This window comes from Lagopus leucura, unplaced genomic scaffold, assembly GCF_019238085.1.
Source record: "Lagopus leucura isolate 7727_CA_CO unplaced genomic scaffold, USGS_WTPT01 Super-Scaffold_774, whole genome shotgun sequence".
Taxonomy (NCBI): domain Eukaryota; kingdom Metazoa; phylum Chordata; class Aves; order Galliformes; family Phasianidae; genus Lagopus; species Lagopus leucura.
In genome coordinates, this window is record NW_024962258.1 from 6,477,674 (window position 1) to 6,503,472 (window position 25,799).

General features: G+C 36.4%; 1 protein-coding gene across 1 annotated transcript in view; it reads right to left on the reverse strand.

Annotated features, from left to right (window-relative positions):
• The window catches only part of SHC3 (SHC adaptor protein 3), a 52,285-nt gene extending 27,231 nt beyond the window's left edge, over positions 1–25,054 (reverse strand). The window contains exons 1-2 of the mRNA XM_042864986.1: positions 24,515–25,054; positions 6,942–7,012 (exon numbers count right to left, since the gene is read on the reverse strand). Coding sequence (XP_042720920.1) covers positions 6,942–7,012; positions 24,515–25,054 — 611 coding nt within the window. The remainder of the gene's footprint in view (positions 1–6,941; positions 7,013–24,514) is intronic.
• Positions 25,055–25,799: the final 745 nt, after the last annotated feature.

The following is a 25,799-nucleotide window of genomic DNA, read 5'->3' on the forward strand; positions in this document are numbered from 1 at the left end:
TGTCACGGAGTTGACCAGATCAATCTATGTCCGTGACAGGGGCGACAGGCCTCTGCCCTTCCCCCCCCCACCCCAGTCCCACAAAAATGGGATGGAAGGAAGGGAGGAAAAGAACAGCGGCAACAATCTATGGAGGAAAACTTATTTTACTATAATATTGGAATACAAGATAACACAATATATACAATTTAATTGAAATTGAGATTAATAAATCAGACAAGATGAGAGAGAGAGTTCCCGGGACTGATTCAAACCTGAAAAGCTTGGAACGGCTAGGAAAGCACCCTCCAGCACCCACTGCAAGGCAGCAAGAGAGCGTCCCCCCCACCCGGAAGGGCCAGATCCCGTGACTGCTGTAATGTACAGGGATAGGTACTCGGAATTGGGGCAGTGACACTTTAATGCCCCGTACACTACATGATGTTTTGATGTGGAATACTGAAACCCAAAATAAAAACAAACAAACAAACAAAAAACATAGAACCATGACAGTCATCTTGACCTTACAAGTGTTACAAGAGTTGTCACCTGATTATTAATGATGCACCATGCAGATTCAGATGGCTTTTATTTTTCATTACGTTAAACTACTGACCCTTGGTTTGCACTTCCATTAATTTGCTCAAAAGTACATTACATTCATTATAGAAAAGAACGAATGCAGTACAATTTGTTAGTACACTACTCAAGCATTCCCATAATTAAAGAATCTTAGAACTTCAAATATGCAATGAAAAAGGAAAAAATATTTTATAAAATGTACTAAGCTGTTCATTTTTCACAAGATTCAAAGTTAGGATGACCAATATGTGAGCACGTGAGTACCTGGAGTGGCATGAGAGAAATAAGGCTGCATTCTTTGGCTCACTGCCCCCCCTCCACCTTCTCTGGGCCGTTGCTAGGAGGGGTGGGTGAGTCAAGCCCTCCCTGTAGTGCCTGTCATTGCCTTTGTTCAGCCTACACCTGCTTACCTAGTTCATAATTAAGTGAATGCTGTTCTGAAACAATTCTAAATAAATATGTTCCACATCAATTCCCCCCTTTTCTATAATCTAGCAGTCTTCGTGTTGTTAGATATCATTCTCTCCTAAGGATTTATGAAAATATACCCCGCTTTCCACCTTTTAGCGTATCTTATGCTGTTCCTACGTCTCATAATTTCCACCTGGTTGTTTAGACATACACAAGAAACAACAAACATATGAATATTCCAAGAAAGAGTAGGACTACACAAGTTATGAAGAGTTGCTTTAGCCAGGCAAAGTTTGGTAACCAACTGGTTAATTTGTTCCACAGAATCCGAATTAAGTACCGTAGTTGTGTACTGAATTTAGATCCTTTTAGATCCTTTTAGATCCTTTTTTCCTATTGTCACAATTTTATTTGCACATTTACGCCTAGCTCCTGCTCCACCCCATAGTGACCAATTGGTGGAGGGAATCCCATACTGAGAGATTTCCATCCCTCCATCGTTTGGCAAGGCTGTACATATCCAACAATCAATGGGGTTTAGGCTAGCCACTACTCCTTTAGTGATGTTTAAATTTGTATTTTCATGCCAGGCTACAGCAAGTCTTACATAATACATGCAACCTATAAAACACATTCTAAACATATTGTCTCTTAACCCTTAGTTTCAGCAGTCCGGCCTTCTTAATAGTCCACTGGGATTGAGATGTTTTCTTAACTTGTGTGTATTGGATCCACGATGCTTGCTCTTTTATCCACACTATATATATGATGTTCTGGAACCCCAAATCTTGAAATTATCTCTTGTAACAATAGTTTTGTTACTTCCTGCACTTTGTTGGTCCTGCAAGAGAAAGCCTCTGACCAATCTGAAAAGGTGTCTTTTAATACCAGTATATGCTTATACCCCCCTTTTCTTGAGAGTTCAGAGAAATCAATTTGCCATTGTTACCCAGGATAATTTCCCTTCCCTATTTGTCCCAACGGGACCCTGGGGCCTGTTCTAGGATTAAACAAATCTCACACCACTGTGTTACCTGTTTAATGATGGTGTATAAATTCCAAGCCACAATTTGTTGGCTCGGGTATTTATACAGGATCTTGGTTCCCTAGTGACTTTTCCTTTGCTCAGCCATGATTATGGCCCATAACAGGGAGATGGGAACTATTATTTTGTTCTCAACCCTAATCCACCCTCCTTTTCTCACCTGCCCTCCTAAGTCCTTTATCAATTTTTGGTCCTCTCTTGAATATCTTGGTTTACCTTCAATTTGAATTTTACTGTCTGGAACCAAAGCCTGCATTTCTCTTGTCTTCCATTTCTGCCACTCTTTGTTTCTCAGTCAGCTAATGCATTGCCCACTTATTCAGTTGTTTCTCCCCTCCGGTGGGCTTTACAGTACATGATAGCCATCTTCTCAGCTAGTTGTACCACTTCTAGTGCAACTGCTACTGTTCTTCCCAATTTCTTTCTTTCATTTACAATCCCTGTTTCTTTATACTCTCCAAGGCCCCCTCAATTAATTTATCCAGGTCCAGTATTTCACTTCCTTTAATCTGCGTATCATTGGGAAATAAAGACATTCTCACTCTAATTAGCAAAAGACCTTGGCAGGTGTAAATAAGTTTGGCAGACATGGAGGGAGAAAATCAAAAGATTGTAACTATTTATGTGAGACAGTACCTCTTGACATAATCTCCAGACATCTAGCTTGTACACCTGGCATGGGCGTGAGCGGATGCTATAAAGGGCAAGCTGACCAGTGGCAAGCCCCACCAAACCTGAGGTGGCTGACAGAGGTGAGTGGCAAGGAACCATGGGTCCATGTGTGACAAAGGAGCAGAAGGCAGATTGCCAAATGATGAAAGACTCCATCAATTACATATGGATCTCACTCTACATCCCAGCCAGAAACAAACATGGGAGACAATCTGCGCAGAAGGAGGTGAGCAACAACACTGAGCTGCATTTCACACAGGAATGGTTCCGTGGCAAACTGGGAGTAGGGAGTGGTGGGCAGCACATTGCTGAGTGGCTCATGACGGAGTACTGCACTGAGATGGGGGTCCCTGTTGGCTCCTTCCTCATCAGGGAGCATGAGACATTTGTTGGGAACTACATTCTGTCCTTCTGGTGTAATGAAAGGGTGCAGCCTTTCATTACAGACTGCATTTCATTGCAGACTGCACTGGAGGCAGTCATAGCCTGAACCAGCCTGAACCAAGGTGTGAGCACATGAGTGCCTGAAGTGGTACGAGAGAGATAAGGCTGCATTCTTCAGCTTGCATCCTTTGGCTCCCCCTCTAGCTCCCGTTTTCTAAGCTGTTGCTCAATATCCCTCTCTATAGTGCCCATCATTGCCTTTGTTTGCTCTTCACCCCCTTACCTAGTTCATAATTAAGCGAGTGCTATTCTGAAACAATTCTAAAGAATGATTTTCCACAGCAAGGATAAAAATACCTTTTGACAGGCACCATCAAGTTTGTAAAAAATCTCATGATGATGATGAGTATGACAAGTGAAAGTGTTTGCTCACTGCTTTTGCACAAAGATAAATGTATATCTACAAGTTTAACATTTTAATTTACAAAAGATACGTGAAAATGTGGAAAAGAAAAACCAAGTCATAAGTTAGATACAATGGCACTAGATGTTATGGATTGGTAATAACTGTAATTCACCCCACGATTATGACAGAAAAAAGTCCTGATCAGACTGTTGATAGCTTGGCTTCAGTCCTGCTCCTGGTGTTGAAATTACGATTTATGATTTGTCAAAAATAGTCCATGCATTCATATTGACATGTATTCTCTCCTAATGTGTTAACTATAAAGGATGGAATTTTCAAAGACATGAATACATCTTTTCTCATTTTCTTCCTATATAATATGAATGTCTAATCAACTAGTTATGTGGAAATGGTAGCCAGATTTTAAGCAATTGCTAAATGTTCACCAATCATGCAAGTGCCACATGTCAAGCACTAATTCCCTTCATCACAGAGTTATCAGAAAGTGAGACTAATGGTTCCCAAAATAATGCCCAGTATTTACAGAAGGGCCAGTGACTACACAACTCAATCACACAATGACTGAGCCAGTTCTGGTTTTTTTTTTCTATGAATTGGTGCTGCTCATCTTTCCTAGAGGATTGTTCCTGCTCTGAGCCAGCAGAAAGACAACTTGATATATAGAATATGATGTACAAAATAACCAAGAGAGAGGAAAAAAAAAAAAAAGCTAATATGGAATTCTGAAAGATTGATGTCCTTTGCTGGAGCTCTGCAATACGGAGGAAGTGCAAAGACAAGAAAGCAAGCAGGTGTGGGTAGATGCTTCACCTGAGAGTGAGTGTTTTGTATGTGTCAAGCACAATGCACACCAGTTAGGAAAAGGTATATCCAGGTTTCCACACACACCAGATAACCTGGATTATCTTTTCTGAATGACTTTTACGCTGCTTGGCAAATACAGCATGATACCGGAAATTAGATTGGCCCAAAATGGATCAGTTTCTTCTGTGATTGATTTTGCAAAGTCTAGGAAAAAAAACAGCATTATATTGAAAAGTTATGATACAAGCTTACATTTATAAAGTAGGTTTGAATTATTAAGTAGTGGGTCAGAAAAGAAACAGAGCAGCTAGGAAGTCTCTTTCTCCAGAAAAAGAAAAACACACAGAGAATTTCACATCGCCCCTCACACAGAGGACCTTGTAGCGCAGCCGCAGGGAGCTGAGAACATGTGGAGCCCAGTGATGTCCTGCCACAAACAGCTGGATCACAAGTGCAGCCCTTGGCTGGCAGCAGGCCACAGGGAAGGGCCTACTGCTTTGACAAGAGCCAAGGGAATCATTCAGAGCAGTTCATGCAGACAGAGGTAAACTGAAACAATTCTCACTCCCAAATAGACATAGCTTTCAGGTACTTCCACTTTATTTGTAATTAAAGGGTTGTACAGAGTTACAGGTGTCGATTTGAGAGGGAACTGGTGCTTGAAATATGAGAATATCAGCTATAATAATTCAAAACATACCTTCAAGCCTATGTTATGCTTCTTAGTGCACATGAGCAAGCTAGCTGGCAAATGTGAGTTTTAGTAATTCCTTAGTAGCAATTAGTATTAACTAATTAAAAAAATAGGCTCGTACATGAAATGCTACAGGATGAATCCTGATCAGATTGTTTCCTGCAGGTACTTAAAGCATGACATGAGGATTTCAGGAGCCAGAGGAATTAATGAAATGCAAGTTAAGGTGCTAGATTCTGATTCCAATTCGAACTAAAGATTCCAACTTCAGAATAAGTTTTAGTTGGGAATAGTATGATCAGAATGATGAATTAGAAAGTTCTTGTTATTTTATGAATCAAAAAATAGAAAACGCTAAACAATAAGCAAACCATGAAAACAGAGCTTCCTGCTTGAAAAAATATCCTGTGCACTGCACGTGGTCAAGGGAAGATAAGCCAACAGTGTATCCAGCATGTAGTCAAATATGCTATAACATAACAGAAAAAAATGTGATTCAAAGTCTGTTTCACAATGAAAGCCAAAAAGCATTTTGTATTTAAAGAGTTGTAAGACACAATACTTTGTGCAAATGGCACTGGTTTCAGATCAACAGTACAATTAAGTTTATGCATAAGTATATGCTTAAGTATCAGAAGCAGAGTTGTGCCTATAAGCAAAATAATAAGAAAATTGGAATGCTGTTTCATTGGAGGCATAAAGTGTAAAGAGACTGCACACACACACACACAAAAAAAAAAAAAAAAAAAAGAGCTGAACTCCATCCTCAGTTATGAAATATAGAAAAATAACCTACCACAGCAAGTCATCTAAATTCCAAGTGATCATCACAGATGTACCATAACACTGGAACTGTAAGTCTGCCTGGACATACAAGCATTTTAGAAGTTCACTGTTGCAAATAACACAGAAATGTACACTATGAGTTTAAAACAACACAGTAAGAAAATTCTCAGATGACACCATTGTCTATATTGTCTGAAATTCAGAATTCAACTATTAATCTCTCCTTGTGTTTTTATGTTCCTCATCAAATCAGTGTCTTGACAAGTAAATGATAAATATTTTTAGGGACACACAGGGTCCTATCCAAAGCTGATATATGCGAGGGTAACTCAAAGGCAGTACATACAGACCACAAGAATGGCATCCAAGCCTGAAGTAAGTCATTTTACTCATTTAATGACAGAAATACTTAGGTACCTATAGTATGACCATGCTTTATGAAAGACTATCAGCAGCTGTGACTATGGTCATTGAAATGTGATCCCAGTTGCTGGAAGATGGCAACACTACAGTTCTCTGCATCAATGACCTCAGCTTTTCAAGTGAAAACATCTTCAAAATACTATTTGCTACTGCTCTCAAAATATATCTTAGAAATGAAGTGATTCATGGTCACTTCTTAAGACACTATACTACCTTTAAAACAATACCAGGATAGCTTTCAAAGAAGAATTGTAAAGAGAGTCTAATATAAGCTTGTTGTTTGCTACGTGTTATCTGGAAAAGAACATGTCCATTCATTTCTTTTAGCTCCCTTGACTAATTTGGACAAATGCCTTGTAGACTTGTATACAGATTATAAACATAGTTCTCATTCTTGGTAGCCTAAATGTCATGAAAGTACTAGCTAGCTAAGTGCCTTTTGGAGCAGCATAATTTGAAAAACAGACTAAAATTTTCTAAAGCAGTATCTGGCACATAAAATTAAAAAATTAGAACAAAAAAGAGAAAGAGAAGGAATATATTCCTTAGACTCCACTGGAGCTCTATTAATACTAGGTGTGATGTTTGAGTTTTTGAAAGCAAAATAAAAAAAGCAGATTTAAGGTATCCATAAAATATTTACTATATGTCTTGTCTTGCTATTTTCATATCCCCTCCTCTCTGTGGAAACAATTCATACTTTATTTTAAATATATACTTGTATAAAGTCTTACCTTGTAATTTGTGTTCTAGTATTGAAGTCAAGAGATCTCATTGAACGCAAGACTTCTATACACCCCAAGTACTGCAAGGAAAAAGAAACAGTTGAAAACTATGTAAATATTCTCGATTTATAAGACAAAATACTCACTGAAAGGCATTGCACAATTTGTATTTTTACATTCCATGAATCTTATGTGTCAGGGAGATTTTTGTGATTATGCTCTTGTGTAACACAGATTTATTCCATAAACACTTAATTTCACTTAAGTCTCAAGATTCAACATCTCTCTGTAAGTTTAATCTAATGCCATTAATATATGTTGTTCATAATGTGCTGATTTTTAGCTTTTCACTTTCCATGTTTTATTTTACATACAAAGCTATTCAAATTAAAAATTACATAAAAAGGAAGTGCAGAAAAACAAATTCAACTACTGTTAGTGGGGGAAAACGAGAAAAAAAAATTGTGGCAGGGAATTGAAAACAGCATCAGCAATCCAAAGATTCTTTAATGATTACCTCAGGGACAGGTGGGATTTTCCTTAGTGTTTTAATGGTAACAGTATAAAGATACAGGAAAATCTTAAGAAAATACATTAGTAACAAATGCAGGGAGACAGTTTCAACAGAATTATTCTAGAGAGGAGAGATATGAAGGCTGGCTAATATTTAGGAAAAGACCAGACATTTCTGCCCGGCATCTCTTTGAAAAACAGGAATAAGTTGGAAAATATGTTCAAATGTAACAGTAACTGTCATAGGAGTGAGACAACCTCAGATGAATTCTGAACTTACTTCCAAAAGGAGGGATAATTTGCACATGATAAAGCCTACAGCTACAGCTGCAGATCTCAACAGGTATTTAGTAGAATGGCTTCGTACAAACCAGCTTATAATAGGCATATCCAGTGGCAGCATCACTGCATGTACTGCATGCACTCAGCCATTCACCTGGCTTTTGAAAGTTATGGGAAGCTGGGATGAGTTTTTAGATAATTAACTTGATAACGCTATTCTAGCATAATACCGATTTGCAGTGTAATCAAACCTATCTAGACACAAAACTGGTGCAAAAACCAAGGGAGGTCAGCATTTTGTGTCTATTTAGGACTTTTTCATTCTACTGGAAAAAAAAAGATTTTATTTCATTACTAGGATCTTCAGCAGTGCTTTTTCTACAGAAACATATATGTTACAAAATGTTTACAAGCTGAAGAAATTACTTTTTTGTTTTCAGATGTCAATTACTATTTATTAAATGTTATGAAGTTGTTACAACACTAAATAAAACAAACTAGAATATCAAATAACTCATATTCATTAAATTGCTCAAATTTGGATTATAATTGCCTGAAGTTTATGGGAAGGCTTATTTCAAGATCATTTTATTATTATTATTACTATTCTGCAATATTATCTTAAGTTTTCAAAAAGTTTGTAAAATCCTTCTGAAAAATATCATCTTGATAGAGATCTGGCACCTGGAGCTTTCAAAATAAGGGTCATGTCCGCAGGCTTTTTAAACTATTACCAATCCTGAAACAGTGAAAAAAAGGTAACCTCCTGTATCTCATTGCAAGTAGCTTCTTTTTTTAAGTAAATTTCTCCCTAAGCACTTAAAGCATCCAAAAAGATTGTCATGTTCTGATGAGAGAAGTTAAGCTATTAATTCTATTTTTAAGTATCTCAGAGGATGATTTGATTTTCTTGAAGATGAAGTTCATTATACATCAGTTGAGATAATCAGCTGAAGTAAGTTAAGCCAACATACAGACATTAGTCATTTTGGTTTAGTTCTGTGATTCTTTTAAAGATAAATATTCCCAAATATTTATTCCATACAGCACTTTTTTTTTTTTTAATTTAAGTATGTTGAAAACTGGTAAAACTATTGAAAGGCATTCCAATGACTGTTCCTTACTGAAATACTTGGTTTTTTCAACATATCCACTTAGGCCGCTTGATACCAAAAGACTCTTGAATTGCACTTGTTCCTTTACATGTTTGTATTTGCCACAAGTTTTTTTAAAGCTCAGAAATTGCAGAAATGTTGAGGACTAAGTCAAACACTTTAGAAGTAAACGCTGAAAGGTAGTTTCACAAGTACATGCAGGCGTGCAAATAAATATACAAACACATATTCACACACGTATTGAAATAAACACACAAGCAATTAGACAAATATCTATAAACAGAAGGCGTGCAGTTAGACTCCTTTTGAGTCATACTACCTGGTCTGCATTAACGAAAAGAGAGACAAAACCAGACTGAAGAAAAGTCAAATGGAAAAATTATCTTGTACTTGCTTTATGTATAACATGGAGACAGTTGAACACAACATAGTAAGGCTTGCAATTTTCCTGACTGATCAAGGCAAAGATGGCAATTGATTTTCTTAGGTAAAAGATGTGAACACTTAATCACCATGGCATGTTTTCAAGTAATGAAATTACTAAAAAAACTGACATTCAAAAGGCCCAAAGGCCAACTACAGGGACATATAACTCACCTACTGCTATGCTTCAATTATTCCCAAAGACCAATACTGTTCTCTAAAAATATCCATTTGAAGTACATCCTGACAAGGATCCACAGAAAGGAGACATACAACCAAGATAGCAAGTAAATAAATTATTCATTTATTTCAACAAATACATATCCTGTTTAAAAAGAAATGCTATCTTTTGTTTTAGGCATTCCACAAAACATTTAAAATATAGTTATAAAGCAGTCTACTTGTAAGAAAGCTCCTATTCACCCAACACTTAATGCACATTCTAACCAATTGGTTACTGTGCATCAAGATAGCATCCCACTTGCATCCTCTCTCTCATGCTCAGTAAATAAATACACCAAATGCAGCTCACCTTAAAGTAGGAAAATTTGGGAGCACCAAGCTCTCTCAGATAATGTTCTGCTTTCTGTCTAGTTTCTCATATTTGAATGAGAATATTCCAGCTTGTATACCTTCACTGAGTGGTACTGCACCCTAAGGTGACATCTTTCAGAGGAATGCATGCCTCCCCATTGAGAGGTTTTAGAATCATAACATTCCGCATTCTAACCAGTGCCTTGCAGGACACTGATTTAAATCCAATAGCATGGTATCACATTCTACTGGAATCATGTCTTCTACTGCAGAGTTTCAAACATCTTGGCTAGTCATCATTTTTTCAGGTAAGCATAACACATTCCAGGTTTTTAGTTTATCCCACAGGCAAAGGTTTTTTCCAAATTCCCTGAAGTTTCTCTATCTTCTCTATGACTCACTCAGAAAATTCTTGCTTAACAACTAAAATTTTTTTACAGTACTCAGGGCAAGAAAGGGTACAGAGTTTTTCACCACGTGTCAGAAACAGACAGTTCAACAAATGAGGGTTGAGTGTGTTCATGTGCGTGCAATGAAGAGGAAAGGCAAAAGAGGGAAGTCACCATCAGAGTTATCTTTTTCCCTAGAACATAAAATCTTGCTCAGTTTTTCATAATAAGCGCATTCAAAACACAAATTTAATAGAAGAAATCTTTCACTTTTTTTGTCAGAAGCTAGTAATAGCAACAGCAATAAACATTTTTAAAAAATATGGCAACACTTAGGCACATATAGCACTGCAGTAGTCCAGCCTGGGAACAACAAATGTTTGAATGGCAGGTGTATAGGTGTCACTGTCTAGCAGATTAGTATCTGCCAGAAGGATGGGTAGCATTAAGATACACCTACCATGAACTCTCAGACAAAATAAGGAAACCTGATTCCTGAACCTAAACTATCAGAATACCATTAGTTCACCAAAGCTTCATACTTATTCACAGCAAATTAAAAGTGGTTTCAAATCTGTGTTTCCAGCCACCTGCCATAAATATGAGTGGCTCACAGCACTGCAGATTGCATCTGCAACACACATAGCCTTGTGCAAGTTATATAAAGGATAACAGGGTTATGTCAGCAAACAGACACACACTTGGCAGTCGGCCATAAATTAGCCAGTGCCTTCAAACACTAGAGTATCTGAAATCTGTTCAAGCATTGCACAAATGCTGATAATAGGCTAGGGACCCAATGAAAAACAGAGGTGATTCTGCATGGTGTATACAGACCTAATTTTTGAAAATAGAAAGCTCTGAAACATTTTGTAAGGTACTCTGTAATAAGTTGGACAATTTGTCACCCTCAGGCTCAGACTACGCATTTACTTGTGAAGTATACAAAAAAGAACACTTTTTTACTTGCCACATCTATTTCTCATGTGTATTTAGAGTAATATCCTGACATTTTCATGATTTTTTTTTTTACTTGTTAGGTGAAGTAATAAAAAAAAAAGATAATTTACCAGTTAAGAGCTGACTGTTGCTAAATAAGCCCAGCTGATGGCTCCCTATTTCAAAAGGAGAGCTTTTATGTCAATTTCAGACTATTTTGCTTCTATTGCAGCGTACATTTATTTCTTCATCAAAACAACCAATTGTCGGTATTTCAGATGCTGTCAATAACAGCCTAATATGTTTGGGAAAAGGACACTAAGAGTTCCAAAATGTTCTACAAGATTTACAACTTACAAGCCTGCCTTCCTTCCTAAGCCCTATCAAGACTGAAATCTAGATGCACACTAACAAGCAGGGTATAATACAAAAATACTGACAGTTTCAAGTTAATAAACTTCTCCACACATAACTGAAAACTCAGTCATAGATTTGTATTGTAAAAACTCATATTGATGCAAGAAAAGAAGAAAATCAAACAAAACCAAAAGCAACCCAGGTCCTAGATAGAGAGTTAAGAGTTAACCACTTTCAAAGTAATTTTTGTCTTTGGCAAAATAATAAGGAGGAATCAACTTGAATCCTTTTGACATCACTTTTTAACACGTTCCTAGCTTAACTGAATTTATAATGCCCACTTACTAAATTACTGAAAAGGAAAAGAAAAAAAAGGAGTTGTAATCAAAAGGTCTTTCCATTAATACAAAAATACTAAGTAAAAAATTAATAAGATATGCAAAATATTTCATAATCTTCTAAAATTTTGCTTCAACATAACATTTACTGCCTTGAATACCTTACTGATTGGAGTAAGGCACTTCAAATTGTTTGCACAAAGAGAGGATGGTTTATCATAATATACATTTGCTCCTCCACTTCATAAGGACATTGCACCTTAGTTGCATGTATACCAAACTACATAGAAGAAAATCTACAAATTCTGTGAAGACAGTGGAATCTTAAAAGAAAACCCATAAAGTAATCCCCCTTCTAGGCTGTTGCTTATCTTCTGAATGCTACATTTTACTCATGCACAAACAGAGGCAGCAGGAGTCATTGTCTGAGAGCATCTGTCTGAAGGTACATGGGAGTAAAATGGTCCTTGCAATTTTTTTTAAGGCAAAACGGGTAGAGTCCTACCTAGCATTTGAAATACATAGTTGCATACAACATACATGTTATGTTACCTGTAACAAAGTGGCACATGACAGGAGAACATATCCTACCACATCTGCAGGAAGAAAGTTAATTGCTCAGCATTTTTTGAAGACAAATCTATCCAATTCAGGCTGACTATTTAAGGACCCTTTGTACCCTTTGACTTGACATAGTGTTCACACCTTCGTGTCAGGCTAGCACATTGGAAAGGAGGTACTGAAGATCTGGAAGCATGGTTCTATGCCTGGATAGCTAACATTGATAGGTATTTATAGTTCTTACGTATATTTGAATAAAATTTTGTTTCTAATATAATGATATATGGCACACTTATATTGCAGCTTAAAAAGCATAAATCTCTACCCATTTAACAGAAAGAGCCATTCAAACCAGGTAAACAGTTCCTTTAGTTAGGTTAAGGGTGGGGGTAGCCTTTATTCCATTGAACAAAAGGATCACTTTAGAAGGAGGGTTGTTGTGAAGATATCTCCACATAGACAGGCTGAAGCTGTGCCATACATTTCAGCACTACTGGCTGAAGCTGTGCCATACGTTTCAGCACCACCGCAGACAAAAGTTAGAATAAGAGCTGGCATAATAATCAATTGTGAGTACTGAAAACCATGGAAAGCTCTTAAGGCTAAATTTACGCTTGAAAACTTTTAAATACAGTGTTACTGCATTCATACTGAAAAAGACTATATATATAGGGACTTCATCCACATGATACTAGGAGCTCAGCAGCTGGGCTGGAGCCTTGGTCCCTGCAGGATCTGGATCTGGTCAGCTATTACACCGAAGCATCAGATCTACTCTGAAACTAAACCAGAACACAGTATCATAAGGAAGTTTTCCTCTATAACAGCTGAAAGCCAGCATTTTCTGTAGAAGATCTGTACTCTCAATATGCAATAACCACTTTATTTAAAAACAAACAAACAAACTTTAGTGTCTGCTAAGAGGGTCTTTGGCAAAACTCAGGCAAAAATCTTCTTGTAAGTGAAGAGTAGGTGTGCACTGTCCTGCCACTGCCTTGCCCCAGTACCAGCACCATGGATGTCTGCAGACACCCCTTTTCTGCAGTTGTTGCTGATAAAGCAAGGTGCCTCCTGGGAATGGAGCTGCTTTTGGCAAACGTGAGCTACCATCTTCTGAAGAGACAGCAGAGCAGTGAGAAGAAGGGCTTAGCATGTACATAGCCATTCAGAGTTATGTCAGAGTATCTAGATATTTTAAGCAGAAGGGTGGAATAGAAGATTAGTTCTGTAATATTTCTAACATAGGGTGAGTTACAATATTAGAAAGAGTTGTGGGCAGAAGTAAAACTGGATATTTAGAGAAAAATAAATTTGTATGAGCAGCAGATACAGAGCCTTCAAGTCAGCTGTTAGAGATTTTCAGTTTCTCTAGAAGTTTGGGATATAAATATTCGTCTATAAGTCCTCTGTTTAGCTATCAATTAACACATATTAAAATCTTACCTAGAACTAGTGTTACACTGTACGTGCACATCATAAAGTAGTGTAAATTAATCTCATAGTCTGTTATTTGAAATTTCATCAATCTTTTGTGTAAGAAGATACACTTGTAGTGACACATTTCAGATATTTCTATACATATAGCCATTTTCTGAACTCCCAAACTAATCCTCTCCTGTAATTATCTCCAAAATGTAATGACTGCACTGAGCCTTAGGATGACCTCAGAGATGTACTGAGGCACATGTGCAGCTAGTGAGGGCTGAGGTCCATGCACTTCTGTGAAGCCATGTCACACCTGGTGTGATTTTCTTCCCTTCCCTTATGGCAAGGTTCATCTTCAGAGCTGCCTCTGAGGGTACCTGATGCCTGTCATTCACCAGCAGATGTTGAGGGAAATGATCTGCATCAGTGCCCTGTGCTTCCCAAGTATCTGCATAATGGTGCCCTGCTTCCTACAGAACTCAGCAGTGTTGTAGAAATGAAACATGGGCAGCATAATGAAGGAAATGAATGAGGAAAAGGCCCTAAATGACATTGTCAGAATCTAACACTAAAAACGTGTCATAAACATATACTGCCACGAGAAATAGAGAAACATTTTTCTAATTATCATAGAGCTGCAAAACACTTTCATAAGAGACTGCAGGGAAATAAGACTTTCTACGTATATCTGTGCCTTGATATATTTTGATTCACTGCCACCAAACAGTAACAGTTTGTTTGGCATCTAGAATACAAAATAATAAAAAGAAAGGTCATATTTTAAAAATTTCACTGCATGACAGTAAGTCACTGTATTTTTCCTAGATGCCTAGCTTTAATCATGTAAATCCCTTTACAAAGAGTTTCTTGAAGATTTTCATAAAGGCATTCAGCCACATAAGTAAGGAGAGACGGACTTCCAGCAGGATTCTGAGATCAACAACAGAATGATGTGCTTCACACTTAATCAATACAGAGACACTGTGAAACTTCATCTAAATAAATTCTTAAGTCTGATCCACTGCTAGAAGTACCAGCTTCTAAACAAAAGCAAGCAACTTGTTTTTCCTGTTTTTCATATTTTTGCTTAAATGTTATATAAAGAATCAATCCATCTTAACATATTAAAAAATGCTTTTAATTTATATATGAGTGTATATATACATGCACATACAAACCCTATATATTGACTACATGTTTGCAGAAATATACAGTACCATTGTTCTTAAGAATATTTACCAAGTAGCATTAAGTCTGAAAAAAAGTTTTTTTTTTCTTCTTTCTGAAAAACAGTTTATAGATAAATGCCATTTTAATATTTTGTGGGCAGCTGATAAATATACTAACTTTTGGCATATTAGCTGTATATATCTATATGTATATATCTATGGACTTGAATATTTTTTGTAAGAAGTATTTGCCAACACTGAAAAAGACGGAAATTTGTTATCCTTTTCCCCCCACAGAGATTAAAAAAATAATAATCTGTTAAGGCCCTCTTTATTACCTGGGGGTTCACATAAACACTGAGGCCTTAAAGAAAATATGAACACTTTGAATGTCTCCAATTCTTTTTGAAAGTGAGTCAGAGAGAGCAACATTTGACAAAGAAATGGTACTTCTGTGCCACTGTTATCAGGACAGAAGGACAGAAGGTAGAATAGTACTGAGCAATTGATTCTACATTTGTTAACATAATTCCCAATACATGACTAAGATTTTATGTGATTAAAAATTATCACTTGCTGAGGGAAATGTTGTCTGAAGTTAAGCTGTGCATCAATGTACAATATTTTCTCCATGCTTCCAAGTGTAGTTTTCTTCTGTTGCTAAAATATATTTTCCCTTGATTTTAAGAAAATAAACTTTTTCTACTGATTTTTTTCTACTATTCCTGTATCAGACTTGTAGATATGAGTAGCCCTAGAAATCGTCACGCAACATTTTATCAATGATTAAAAAAAAACAAAAACAAAAGGATATCTCCTAAATCTCTGTGCAAAAAAATCAGTGCCAATCTGGATACGTTCATAATTATCATAAGATATTAATAGTGGTTTACATTTGTCCCCTGTGAAAACATTCTGCCAGCATCTCACACACAAGTCATAGGATAATGATTCAGAACTCCATTAAAAAAAGGCTAAGGATTCAGCTAGGGAAAGGAAAATATATTTTATCTTATCTTGAAATGCAATTTCTTAGGTCAACTCTAAAGTCTCATTTCTTGCTAGTAAGGAGAAAAATAGCACAGGGAAGCACATTTTCCATCTGCTGACTTTCTAATTTCCATCTCAAACAGTACTGAAAACAACCATCTTCAAAAAAAAGACCTTTTTCTCATTTCTTACTTGTAGTATAGAGAAAGAAGACTGCCAACATCTTGCTCAAAAATACTCATACAATGCAGATGCTAAATGGAACGGACTTTCACAAGATTCCACATTAAAAATATCAGTACTTTTATATACACAATATTTCTTTCTGTTTGTATTTTGCAAACTTATATTTTTGCATGCAAAAACTTGGTAATGTTAGAATAAGAAATGCATACATTAGGCACCTACCATTTTATATGTAAACATGTTTTGCATACTGCCAATTTTTTTTTTTTTTTAATACATTACAGGTTCTAGTGAAAAAAGAAGTTGCACGTAGTTTAGTTCTGTATCGTTCGGATATAACTTTCATGGCATATAATAGAGGATGAGTGCAATTGCTGCAGTGTGACGTTAACCAAAGTGAATGCCTGTAATATGCACAACAGTGTCACAAATGAAATGCTTCATTTTCTCAGGTACATACCGAAAATGGGTGAACACTTTCCAGACAGTTTACTTGCTACCTTGAATATTCACTAAGATGTCTTTCCTTCTAAATCTCCATGCAGATTAGCTCTAGCAGCTTATGCTCTGCACCAAATTTCATCTAATGCAAATGTACAAAACTTCTGCAGCCAAAACATGCTTCAAAACCTGAAAATCAGAATTAGAAGTTTAAAATCATAAATATGGAGACTGTAGATATATCCAGTTTTTTGAAGAACATCAGCTTAGACATGAAGTAGGACTGCTTGATGAATCTACTTATTACAGCAAAGATCCAGAAGACAGGTGCATTTCCTCTAAACTGGGTATAAACCTGAGATAAGATTCTGAAACACTGCTATGTTTTCAAAATTGTATATTGTAATTGTATTCAAATATACAATTTGAAGGTGTGATTCCAGAAGTATTCTGCCAATGTTAAAACCCACAATTCAAAATAGAGAGAGAGAGAGTCCTTTCTTATATAAATGCTACAGGTTTTCATCACAGGAGTTAATATACGTTTTTCCTGAATCTTGGTCAGTATTCAGCTTTCTTGCATTTAATTTCTTGTGTTTCTTGAAGGAGTGCCCAAAATATGGCCCAGCATGCACAACAGAAAAGGGAAGGTTAGAAGAGCCTTTTACAGACCAGATGTAGAGGACTATAAATCTCTACAGGCAGCAGGGAGGCCTGGAAAGCCAGTGGGTATGAGCAGAGCAAAGCAGGGGCTGGAAGCCACCAGTCTTGCAAGGACACACTCCCACAGTCCCTCTGCTGCACAGAGCAGCCCTGCTCCTTCACAGGAGGATATATCCTGAAAGACAGAGTTGATGGGATGATTCTGTTCACTTACTGGTCTCTGCTTATTTCATGACTATAAAATTAATTTACAAAAATTTGAAAATGAGTAAAAGCTATATCTTTCAGCAATTGGCGTTTGAATGTTTTGTTCTAGAGTAAGGTTGCTGTAACAAATGAATGGCAATAAATGGTAAAATCCACAAGTAATTTATACTACATCCCTAAAAGAATTTTAAACACCCTCAACCTTGTCTTACCTTGAAAAGTCTGTTGCATCAAAGTCTACAGGCTGAGCTATTCTTCACAAGCCTGATCCATCATAAAAACATCCATACAGATCACCAACTCTGAGCATCTGAAATATGTATCTAAATTTTCTTCGAAACATTTTTAATTATGTGTGTGATAGGAAATCCTTTCTTTCTTCCAGCTGTGTCAGGCACTATGTGCCAGGTGATCTTTTCTGACAATGATTACAAGTGTCACAGTGTCACAGCAGACAGACCACAGTGATTCAAAGGCAAGATCTGCATTCCTGGGCAAAGATGTATCTCTGTCCATCCAAAATTTTTACTAAAATTTCTGCCATAAATCTGCTCCATTTGCAAATTAAAAGAGCATTTGCCTACTCTTCTTGCTCAGCTGGGGATTTGGTAGCCTGGAAATCAGACTACCAGGGGTAGTTTATTTTCTTGCACCTGTGCTTGGCACTTGGAAATGAAGGATAGACCCCATACTGCATGGCAATGGTAGCATTTCCAAAACATTTAATTTCTAGGAAAATTAAGGATACTTTTTCAATGCCCTGTGAATTACAGAAGAAACTTGTTTACGAGCAAAGAGACAGCTGTTTCCAGTAGTTTCTTCATCAGAATCACACTGTGTCAAATGCCATTCAGGATGTTGGTGCCAGCCTGTTCTCATATCATTTCAGTGCTAACAAGAGCTAAACATGGGAATAAAGGACAGTTAGCACCACAGCAACTCCAGAAAGACATAAATGGTGCTGAGCAATCCCCTGGACACCATATCTTCCTTTCAGTCTTGTCCCTGTTCTTTCTCGTATTCAGTAACTAATTCCAGGATCAGTTTCTGAGATTTTTTTTTTATTATTTATTTAAAATGGCTGTGCCAGTAAATATAGTATGATGGTGCTTTGGGAAAAGAGGCCCAGGAAGCTTTTTCTATCTGCCTCATGTTATTTTCTTTTTGTCTCTCAGCAACATGTTTATCTTTACTTAAAAAAAAACATTTTTTTTTTGCTTGCTACCCTTCTCTAGTTTTTATTGTCTTCTTTTCTACCTGTGTTTTAAAACTTTCAGCTGCAACTTGGCTCATCTGAGTCAATCTTTTCAGGCCCTAAGGAAAACTTATTTGAAAAAAATTTATGGAATAAATATCACTTGTTAAGCAAACATGCTAGATTAGCCTTATGAAACTGTCCCCATCCTTCTCCAAAAACACATGACACCTGGGATGCGGCTGCATCCTTGTTGCCATTGCAATGGCCAGGTTCTGCCCCAGAGCATTTCAGTACAGACAGGAACAGTGCTGCAGTGAAAGCTGTTGTAAGTGCACAGAATCACATAAACCAGGAGTACATCAGGACAGTCCAGAAACACATGCAAGCAATTACTTTTTCTTCTATGACTATGGAATTTGTTTCATTGTCTCCTTTGCTTGCTTCACCCTGCCTGAGCATCTGCCGCCAGGAACGCTGCCTGTCTGGGGCTGTCCCAAGGCAGATCTACACTTTTCCCATTGCAAACATGAAGAAAATCTAATACTAATACCTTGTGTACTCACTTGAACTTCCTACAATAATTGAAGCCAATCTGGAGCTGGTGTGCTAATGGAAATGTAGCTGGTGTGCTAATGGAAACAACATTTCTTGATAGGTTACAAGGCTGGGGGACAAAGAAGTGCCCAGTAGGCAGGATAAGTGCCTCACTACTGGCTGAAAAGAAAGATGCGGATTTTCCCTGAAGATTCTGATTCATCCATGTATTTTCTTTACAGAGGAAGATATTTAAATTGGACACATGGTACTCTTAAAATAACCATTATTTGAAGATAAGAAAATTACAATCCAACTTCTAAGGGAAAATAAAGAAAGAATTCTGTCTGTAGTTTTGCCTCCTAAAAGGATTAGGTAATTTTATCTGTGGACTTTAAAACAGTATCAGTTTCATTTTAAAAAAGGATGTCATTCTCACTTAAACTATTGAAATCAAGATGAACAGTGGCCAAACTCTGTCCCTTACAAAACAACCTTAGCTGCACAAATTATACTATTTTGCAAATACCCCAGCTATTCTGCAGACCAGATACTTGCCTTCAGTATTGGTTCTTTCACTACTGAAATCACCAGGTGCTTTTCTTTCTCTGAAAGGTGTGTAAAAGTAAAGAAATAATACTTGATTTATGTTGTTAGAGTAATATTGACTGTATGATTTCTGTTTGTAGGATTTGATTTAACTTCTGTGGGAAAGTCTCTTTTCAAATCAGTTCACACTACAACAAACCCAGATGTGGGAAGCTGTCCAGAATGGGATTCTGAACCGAATAATAGACGTATTTTTCATAGTTCAAACAACAGCAAAGCAAATGTGAAGGACACTAACTGATTGCAAAGTAATATAATATGTCGGCAGGAATCAACTGCTAAAACCAGTACTGTCTTTATCACATTTTTCCTCTTTCTCTCCTTAAAAAATTCATGCATGCAGCATTAACAGCCAAGATGACAAGCCAGTCTTATAAGTCTTTGAGCTGTGGCTAGTACTCTTTGGGTACCTACATAGAGGAGAGCAGAATCTCAAATAAAGGGTCTTTTTTCAGTGCTATTATCACTATTTGCCTGAAATATAAAATCCACATCTTAAGCACGTAAACGGTTTGGGACTATTTTCCTTGTTATTAGAATCACATGCACAAAATCCTACCAACTAGGTTTTTACTCAGGGCATAAAATATCAGTGATAAACTACTAACACAACTGCAACTTGACTGATAGAAGCAGAATTCAAAAATAAAAAAATTGAAACGAAACGAAAAAAAAAGTCATTAATTTTTTCATAAGAAATAATGATAAAACAAGCATCAATTAGAAAGGAAACTAAAAATCCTTGCTGTAACATTAACGTTCTTAAAAAATGAATAAAAAGGTAAAATGAAAATTGTAAATTTGGTTATAATTTTGACTTTATGTCTATTTAAAAGAGTAAGAGGAAACAATGAACCCTCTTCAATCTTTTTCTTATGGTACACGAAGTACCTTTCAAACAGGAAAATGGAGACTACCATGACAAAACCATGAAATATGGTATTTTACTGCTGCTGTAGGCCAGCAGCAAATCCAATTTTTGTTAGAAAAGATGGAAAAAAATGGCACGTATGTCACAGTTTCTGCCATGTTAGCTCCATGTAAGATTATACTTTGCAGACTGACTTAGCCACTAAAGAAGAAAGTGATGTTGTAATCTTGGTACCTACTCGCAGAGGACTGCTGAAATTATATTAGCCCTGCACATATGCTGAAGGGAATACTACAATGAAGTAGGAAAAGATGCAATAGATTCATAAAGCTCAGTAATTTACTTCATCCTTAAGCACATACTTTCAGCATAAGGAAGTAGTTAATTCAGTGAGAATATTCTTTTAGGAATGTTCACCCATCCCAAGACATATAAGTGTTAAAATATAGAAATAATAATGTTAAAGAATAATACTTAGCCATTAACTCTAGCTACTTTGTCTTAATAAACTAATTTGCTTTTCACTGAAATATTATTTGCAAGGTTTGTGTAGCTTCTTTAAGATATTACCTTTGTAACTCCTTTTTTCAATATAGGATTTACTGTTGAACTGTTGAACTGTTTTTTCAATATAGGATTTACCCAAGCATTTTCTATGCCACTATCTTGTTTTCAAGGCTCTTTCAGAAATATTAAATATATAATTTTAACATTATATTTCAGTGTTTTGGCTCTCTATATATTTTTGAACTGCTGAAAAATGGAATTTTAAACTCAGCACAGTTTTATTGTAATGCCCATCCACAAGTTATCTAAAGTCAGATGTATATTTGCCTCTTATCATGGTTGTTGATTATACTCCTAGTTCAATCAACTAAAATCTGGAAAATCTCTGCCATTACTCAGTTAAATGCATCAGCAGATATTTGTCACTGGAAATAAATAGATTTCAACTGTTGTTACATTTCAGAAGTTAACACTTTTTAATTTTATGTATTTGACTCTCTGACAACATGAACATTTAAAATCACTCTGTCAGTCTCCCTGTGGGAAAAACAATAAGCTTATCAATTAGTTTCATCATTGCAAACTATTTTTTTTTTCCCATTAATTCATTATTTGTTAAACTGTTGAATGGTATTTTTAAGTACCAGTACCTTACTACTTTATGTCCCTGGTTTTGGCTATGGACAAAATCTGATTTGTTACACAAACGCTTGCTTTTTCTGTGAAGAAATTTTCTAGTGAAAGTAATGTACAAAAATTCAATGCAAAATCCATGGGAAGAAAAAAAAATAAATTGAGAATGTGCCAGTAGTCCAATGGCAGAAAATAATTCCATTGCAGCAGACCATGGAAATCAGAACACAGTTCCTGTTTACCATAACTCTACACTTCTTTTCAAGAATTACCATTACACTGCACATTTACAAAATGGCTAAGGAAAAACAGGAATGAACACTGCCAGAAAATGATTGGAGAAAACAGAAAAAGGCTCTGCAGAAGAGTTGGAGAACAGAAACATATCAAAAGAGTGTCATGAAAGTGTTACATTTGTTATACACTGCACGTAGTAATTTATTTCTCTTACTTCAAGAGATTCCAATATGATTTACCTAGCTGCCCAGCATTGATTATTTACCCTGTCCCAGAGATTATTTTCACTGAATATGGAAAATGCAATCCAGTGCACATTTGCACAAAAAATGCTGGTTAACAACAAATCTAATTTTTGTCTTACTTAACTAATTGCGTATGACTTTTGCTTCTGCAAAGCATACGGCAATAATTAAACACAGTGCCTGTCTCCCAAACAGTCAATACAGCCTTGAGGTATCCAAGGAATGCTTCCCTTCAGTGTACATTATCTATCTATTGATTTGATAGTCTGAATGCATAAAAGCCTTGGGAACTGACAGTGTTTAATGATGCAGGAACTGCACTTCTTATCTATATGAATGCTGCAGTTGCTGAGAGAAATTCTGAGATACTTAATGAACAGACAAATTATAGCTAAATGAGAACAGGTTTATTTTCATTCATTCATTAACCATTGATATTATGGCAAAGAGTACAAAATGTAAAATATCACCCAGTTTTAATAGAAACAATACTTCATTAAAAATAGATTGTGTAAATTCTAATGACACGAAAATAAACACCAGTAGTGTAAGTTGTACAAAGTGCTAATGATTTATTTTGAAATTCTAATATTCATAATATTTAGAAGTATACTTTCACATATTGGAAATCAGCTAATTGAAGTTCTTGTTCTAGTATCCGTATTAGATAGAGGTTGATGATTAAATGAAAGTTTGCTCATATATAATTGTAATTTTCTTTTAAACTCAAAGTATAAATTCAACCAATGAAAATCACAGAAAATGAACAATGTGTTTGATTTCAGGTAAAACAAAAAAAAGCTGTGAATTCTCATAGTGACTGTCTGCCTACTTACAGTGCCCAAAGCAAAATAAATAAATCAGCTGAGTTTCCTGACCTAACCAGAGAACATTAAACAATTTTCTTCCAACTAGAGTGTTTCTTGTGCAGAAGGGTCTCCACAGAGTTACATCTAGCATTAATGGGACATTTTTATCGAGATGCTTCTCAAACAGTAAAAGAGAAGCATTTTATATCCCGAAGGGTAACACTGACTCTCTTTTTCTTTTGTAGTCGCACTAAATGTCAGAATAGTCAGGAAGTGCTATTTTAGATTACCAGTCTCTGAATTGGCCTACTTATTTCATCTACCATTGCTTGCAAAACTTATAACTAGCAGAAACACATGAAAGCTGCTTCCCAGTGTTCCAAAGGTTAAATATGCATTTGATAATGGCACTTGAGAAATACTGTTAAGAGTTAAGTAACTCTTGTAATTAACTTTTAAAGCATCCTGATACAAAATCATGCTTTGTATTGCAAACAAAACATTTGTCCCCAGAATAAGGGGAGATTTAAAATAGGTCTGTAATCTTATTAACAGTCTGCTACAGTTAAACATCATGCAAAAGCCTCTCAGCAAAGAAGAGTGACTGAAGAATGAATTGCAGATGTTATTTTTACATTGATGCTAGAAGGCATAACCAGTATTATACCTGACTGCAAAACTATGCAGCACATAACCTATTCTCAGAGGATCTATTTTAACAGATCATTTCAAAATACTTTCAAAGCATACCAAAATATTACCCTGGAAACTTGTGATTTGCTGCTATTGACATTCAGTATCAGTGAATTGAAGAGCAATAACATTAAAAGTGACTGAATTCTCATTATGTAAAACAAGCATTTTCCTGCTCTACCCACAACAGTATTTCTATTTGTGGAACATGATAAGAATTACAATCTGTGCCTTATACTTTCACATTAAAAGCACACATGCCTTTAAAGGTATTTTCAATCTGAAATATCGTGCAGGATAGATGGTTGTTCATACATCAGGGTGTATTTCTTTCCTACTGTAGATTGCACCAGATATGTTGGAAGCCCATGCATCCAAGATACATACAGTATGCTAGGTAACTCTGAAAACCTAAATTAGGAAGATGGGTGAGAACAACCAACACAATAGTAATAAAAATAGCCATTAGCTTAAAAACAATATTTTTACTCAGCTGCAGAATATTATCTGACAAGAAGTCTATTTGCAGGTTTGAGCTGGTATAAGTAATTAACACTGCTTTCCAACACTGCCTTTCTGCATTTACATACCATGCATTATGCACAAAAAAGGAGCATACAAATAGAGATCCTTTCTGCCCCTCTAGCCTGCCATCAAAACCAGCACAGAATTTTTCATTGATAAAAAGAAGAGAATGGAAGAAATCAGACCAACCTTCACAGTGTACGTCACACCAGGTCCCAGGATCTTCTCACTCCAGTGCAGCCATCCTTGAGAGGGTTTATCGACAATGCTGCTCCTTCGATTCCAGTCTTCATCTCCGGGGCGCATTTCCTCTGACTGTGTTTTTCTCCCCATATTCATCTTGCTCACGTCCTGCTGCAAACACGAAGTAGCAGAGACAAGGTTACATGTGCTGTCAAAAGCTTCTGCTGCTGAGCTGGAAGCACCCGAGCTTCCCTGTAACTTGGAGACTGCAAGCTCCTTCACTGCAGAGGACAGGTTTTTGATACCCAAAAGGCTGCCTGTATTAGAGAATTTCAAGTGGGACACTTTATGGATGAGGGTACACAGAGTGGTGGGTCCATCTTCTTGGTCCTTGCGGAGAACCTCTGGAGTGACCAGGTATGAAGGTGCTGCCGAAGTTGTAGCAACTGCTGAAACCTTGCTGTTCATGGACAAACTGTGAATAAGATCATCAACTGATGTCACTGAATCATTCCTGAAGCGGTTATACTTGGTACGTTGAAGCATGCCCTTCTATCTAGTTTCCTGCATATGTTCTGGCAAATCTGATGCCAATGCAGGAGATGCCTGTGCTAACATAGCAGGCGATTCATAGCAACACAGGCAGAGAACAAGATTTTGGGGTAAAAAAGCAAATAAAATGAGGAAGAACAAAAAAATTATATATTTAAGATATTTTTTGTGGTTCCACGTTAAGGTTAGGTGAAGAAACAGTTTTCTATAACAGAGATCCCAGTCCTGCTTAGAGCTGCCAACTTGCTCACAGCAAAAGCATGACTCACATAAACGAGAAGGACCCTTTTCAACAAAAGGCTCAGTGAGCACTGCAAATCACTTCCTGTAGCAAAAAAAAAAAAAAAAAAAAAAAAAAAAAAAAAAAAATCCACCCACTTACAGCACACTAGCACCAATCAATTCTCAAATTTCCTTATCCTCTCTCCTCAAACAGATATTTCCTTCTAACACTTTATTCCTCCCCCCCACCACTCCTTTTCATACCAAAGGCAATTACCTTTAAAAAGGAATTAACAGCCTTTATAAAACACCACACTTTATTCTTCTGTTTAACTGTTCTTTCACCTCACATATTTGTGAATCTATAAAGAAGATACAATTAGAAATCAAATATCTGGATAATATATACACACATATATTCCCCTCTCTTTCCACCAGCAAAATACAGATACTTCAAGGGTTTTCAGAATACCTTTAAGCATTTAAAAAACAGATGATAGAAATAAAGAAAATACAC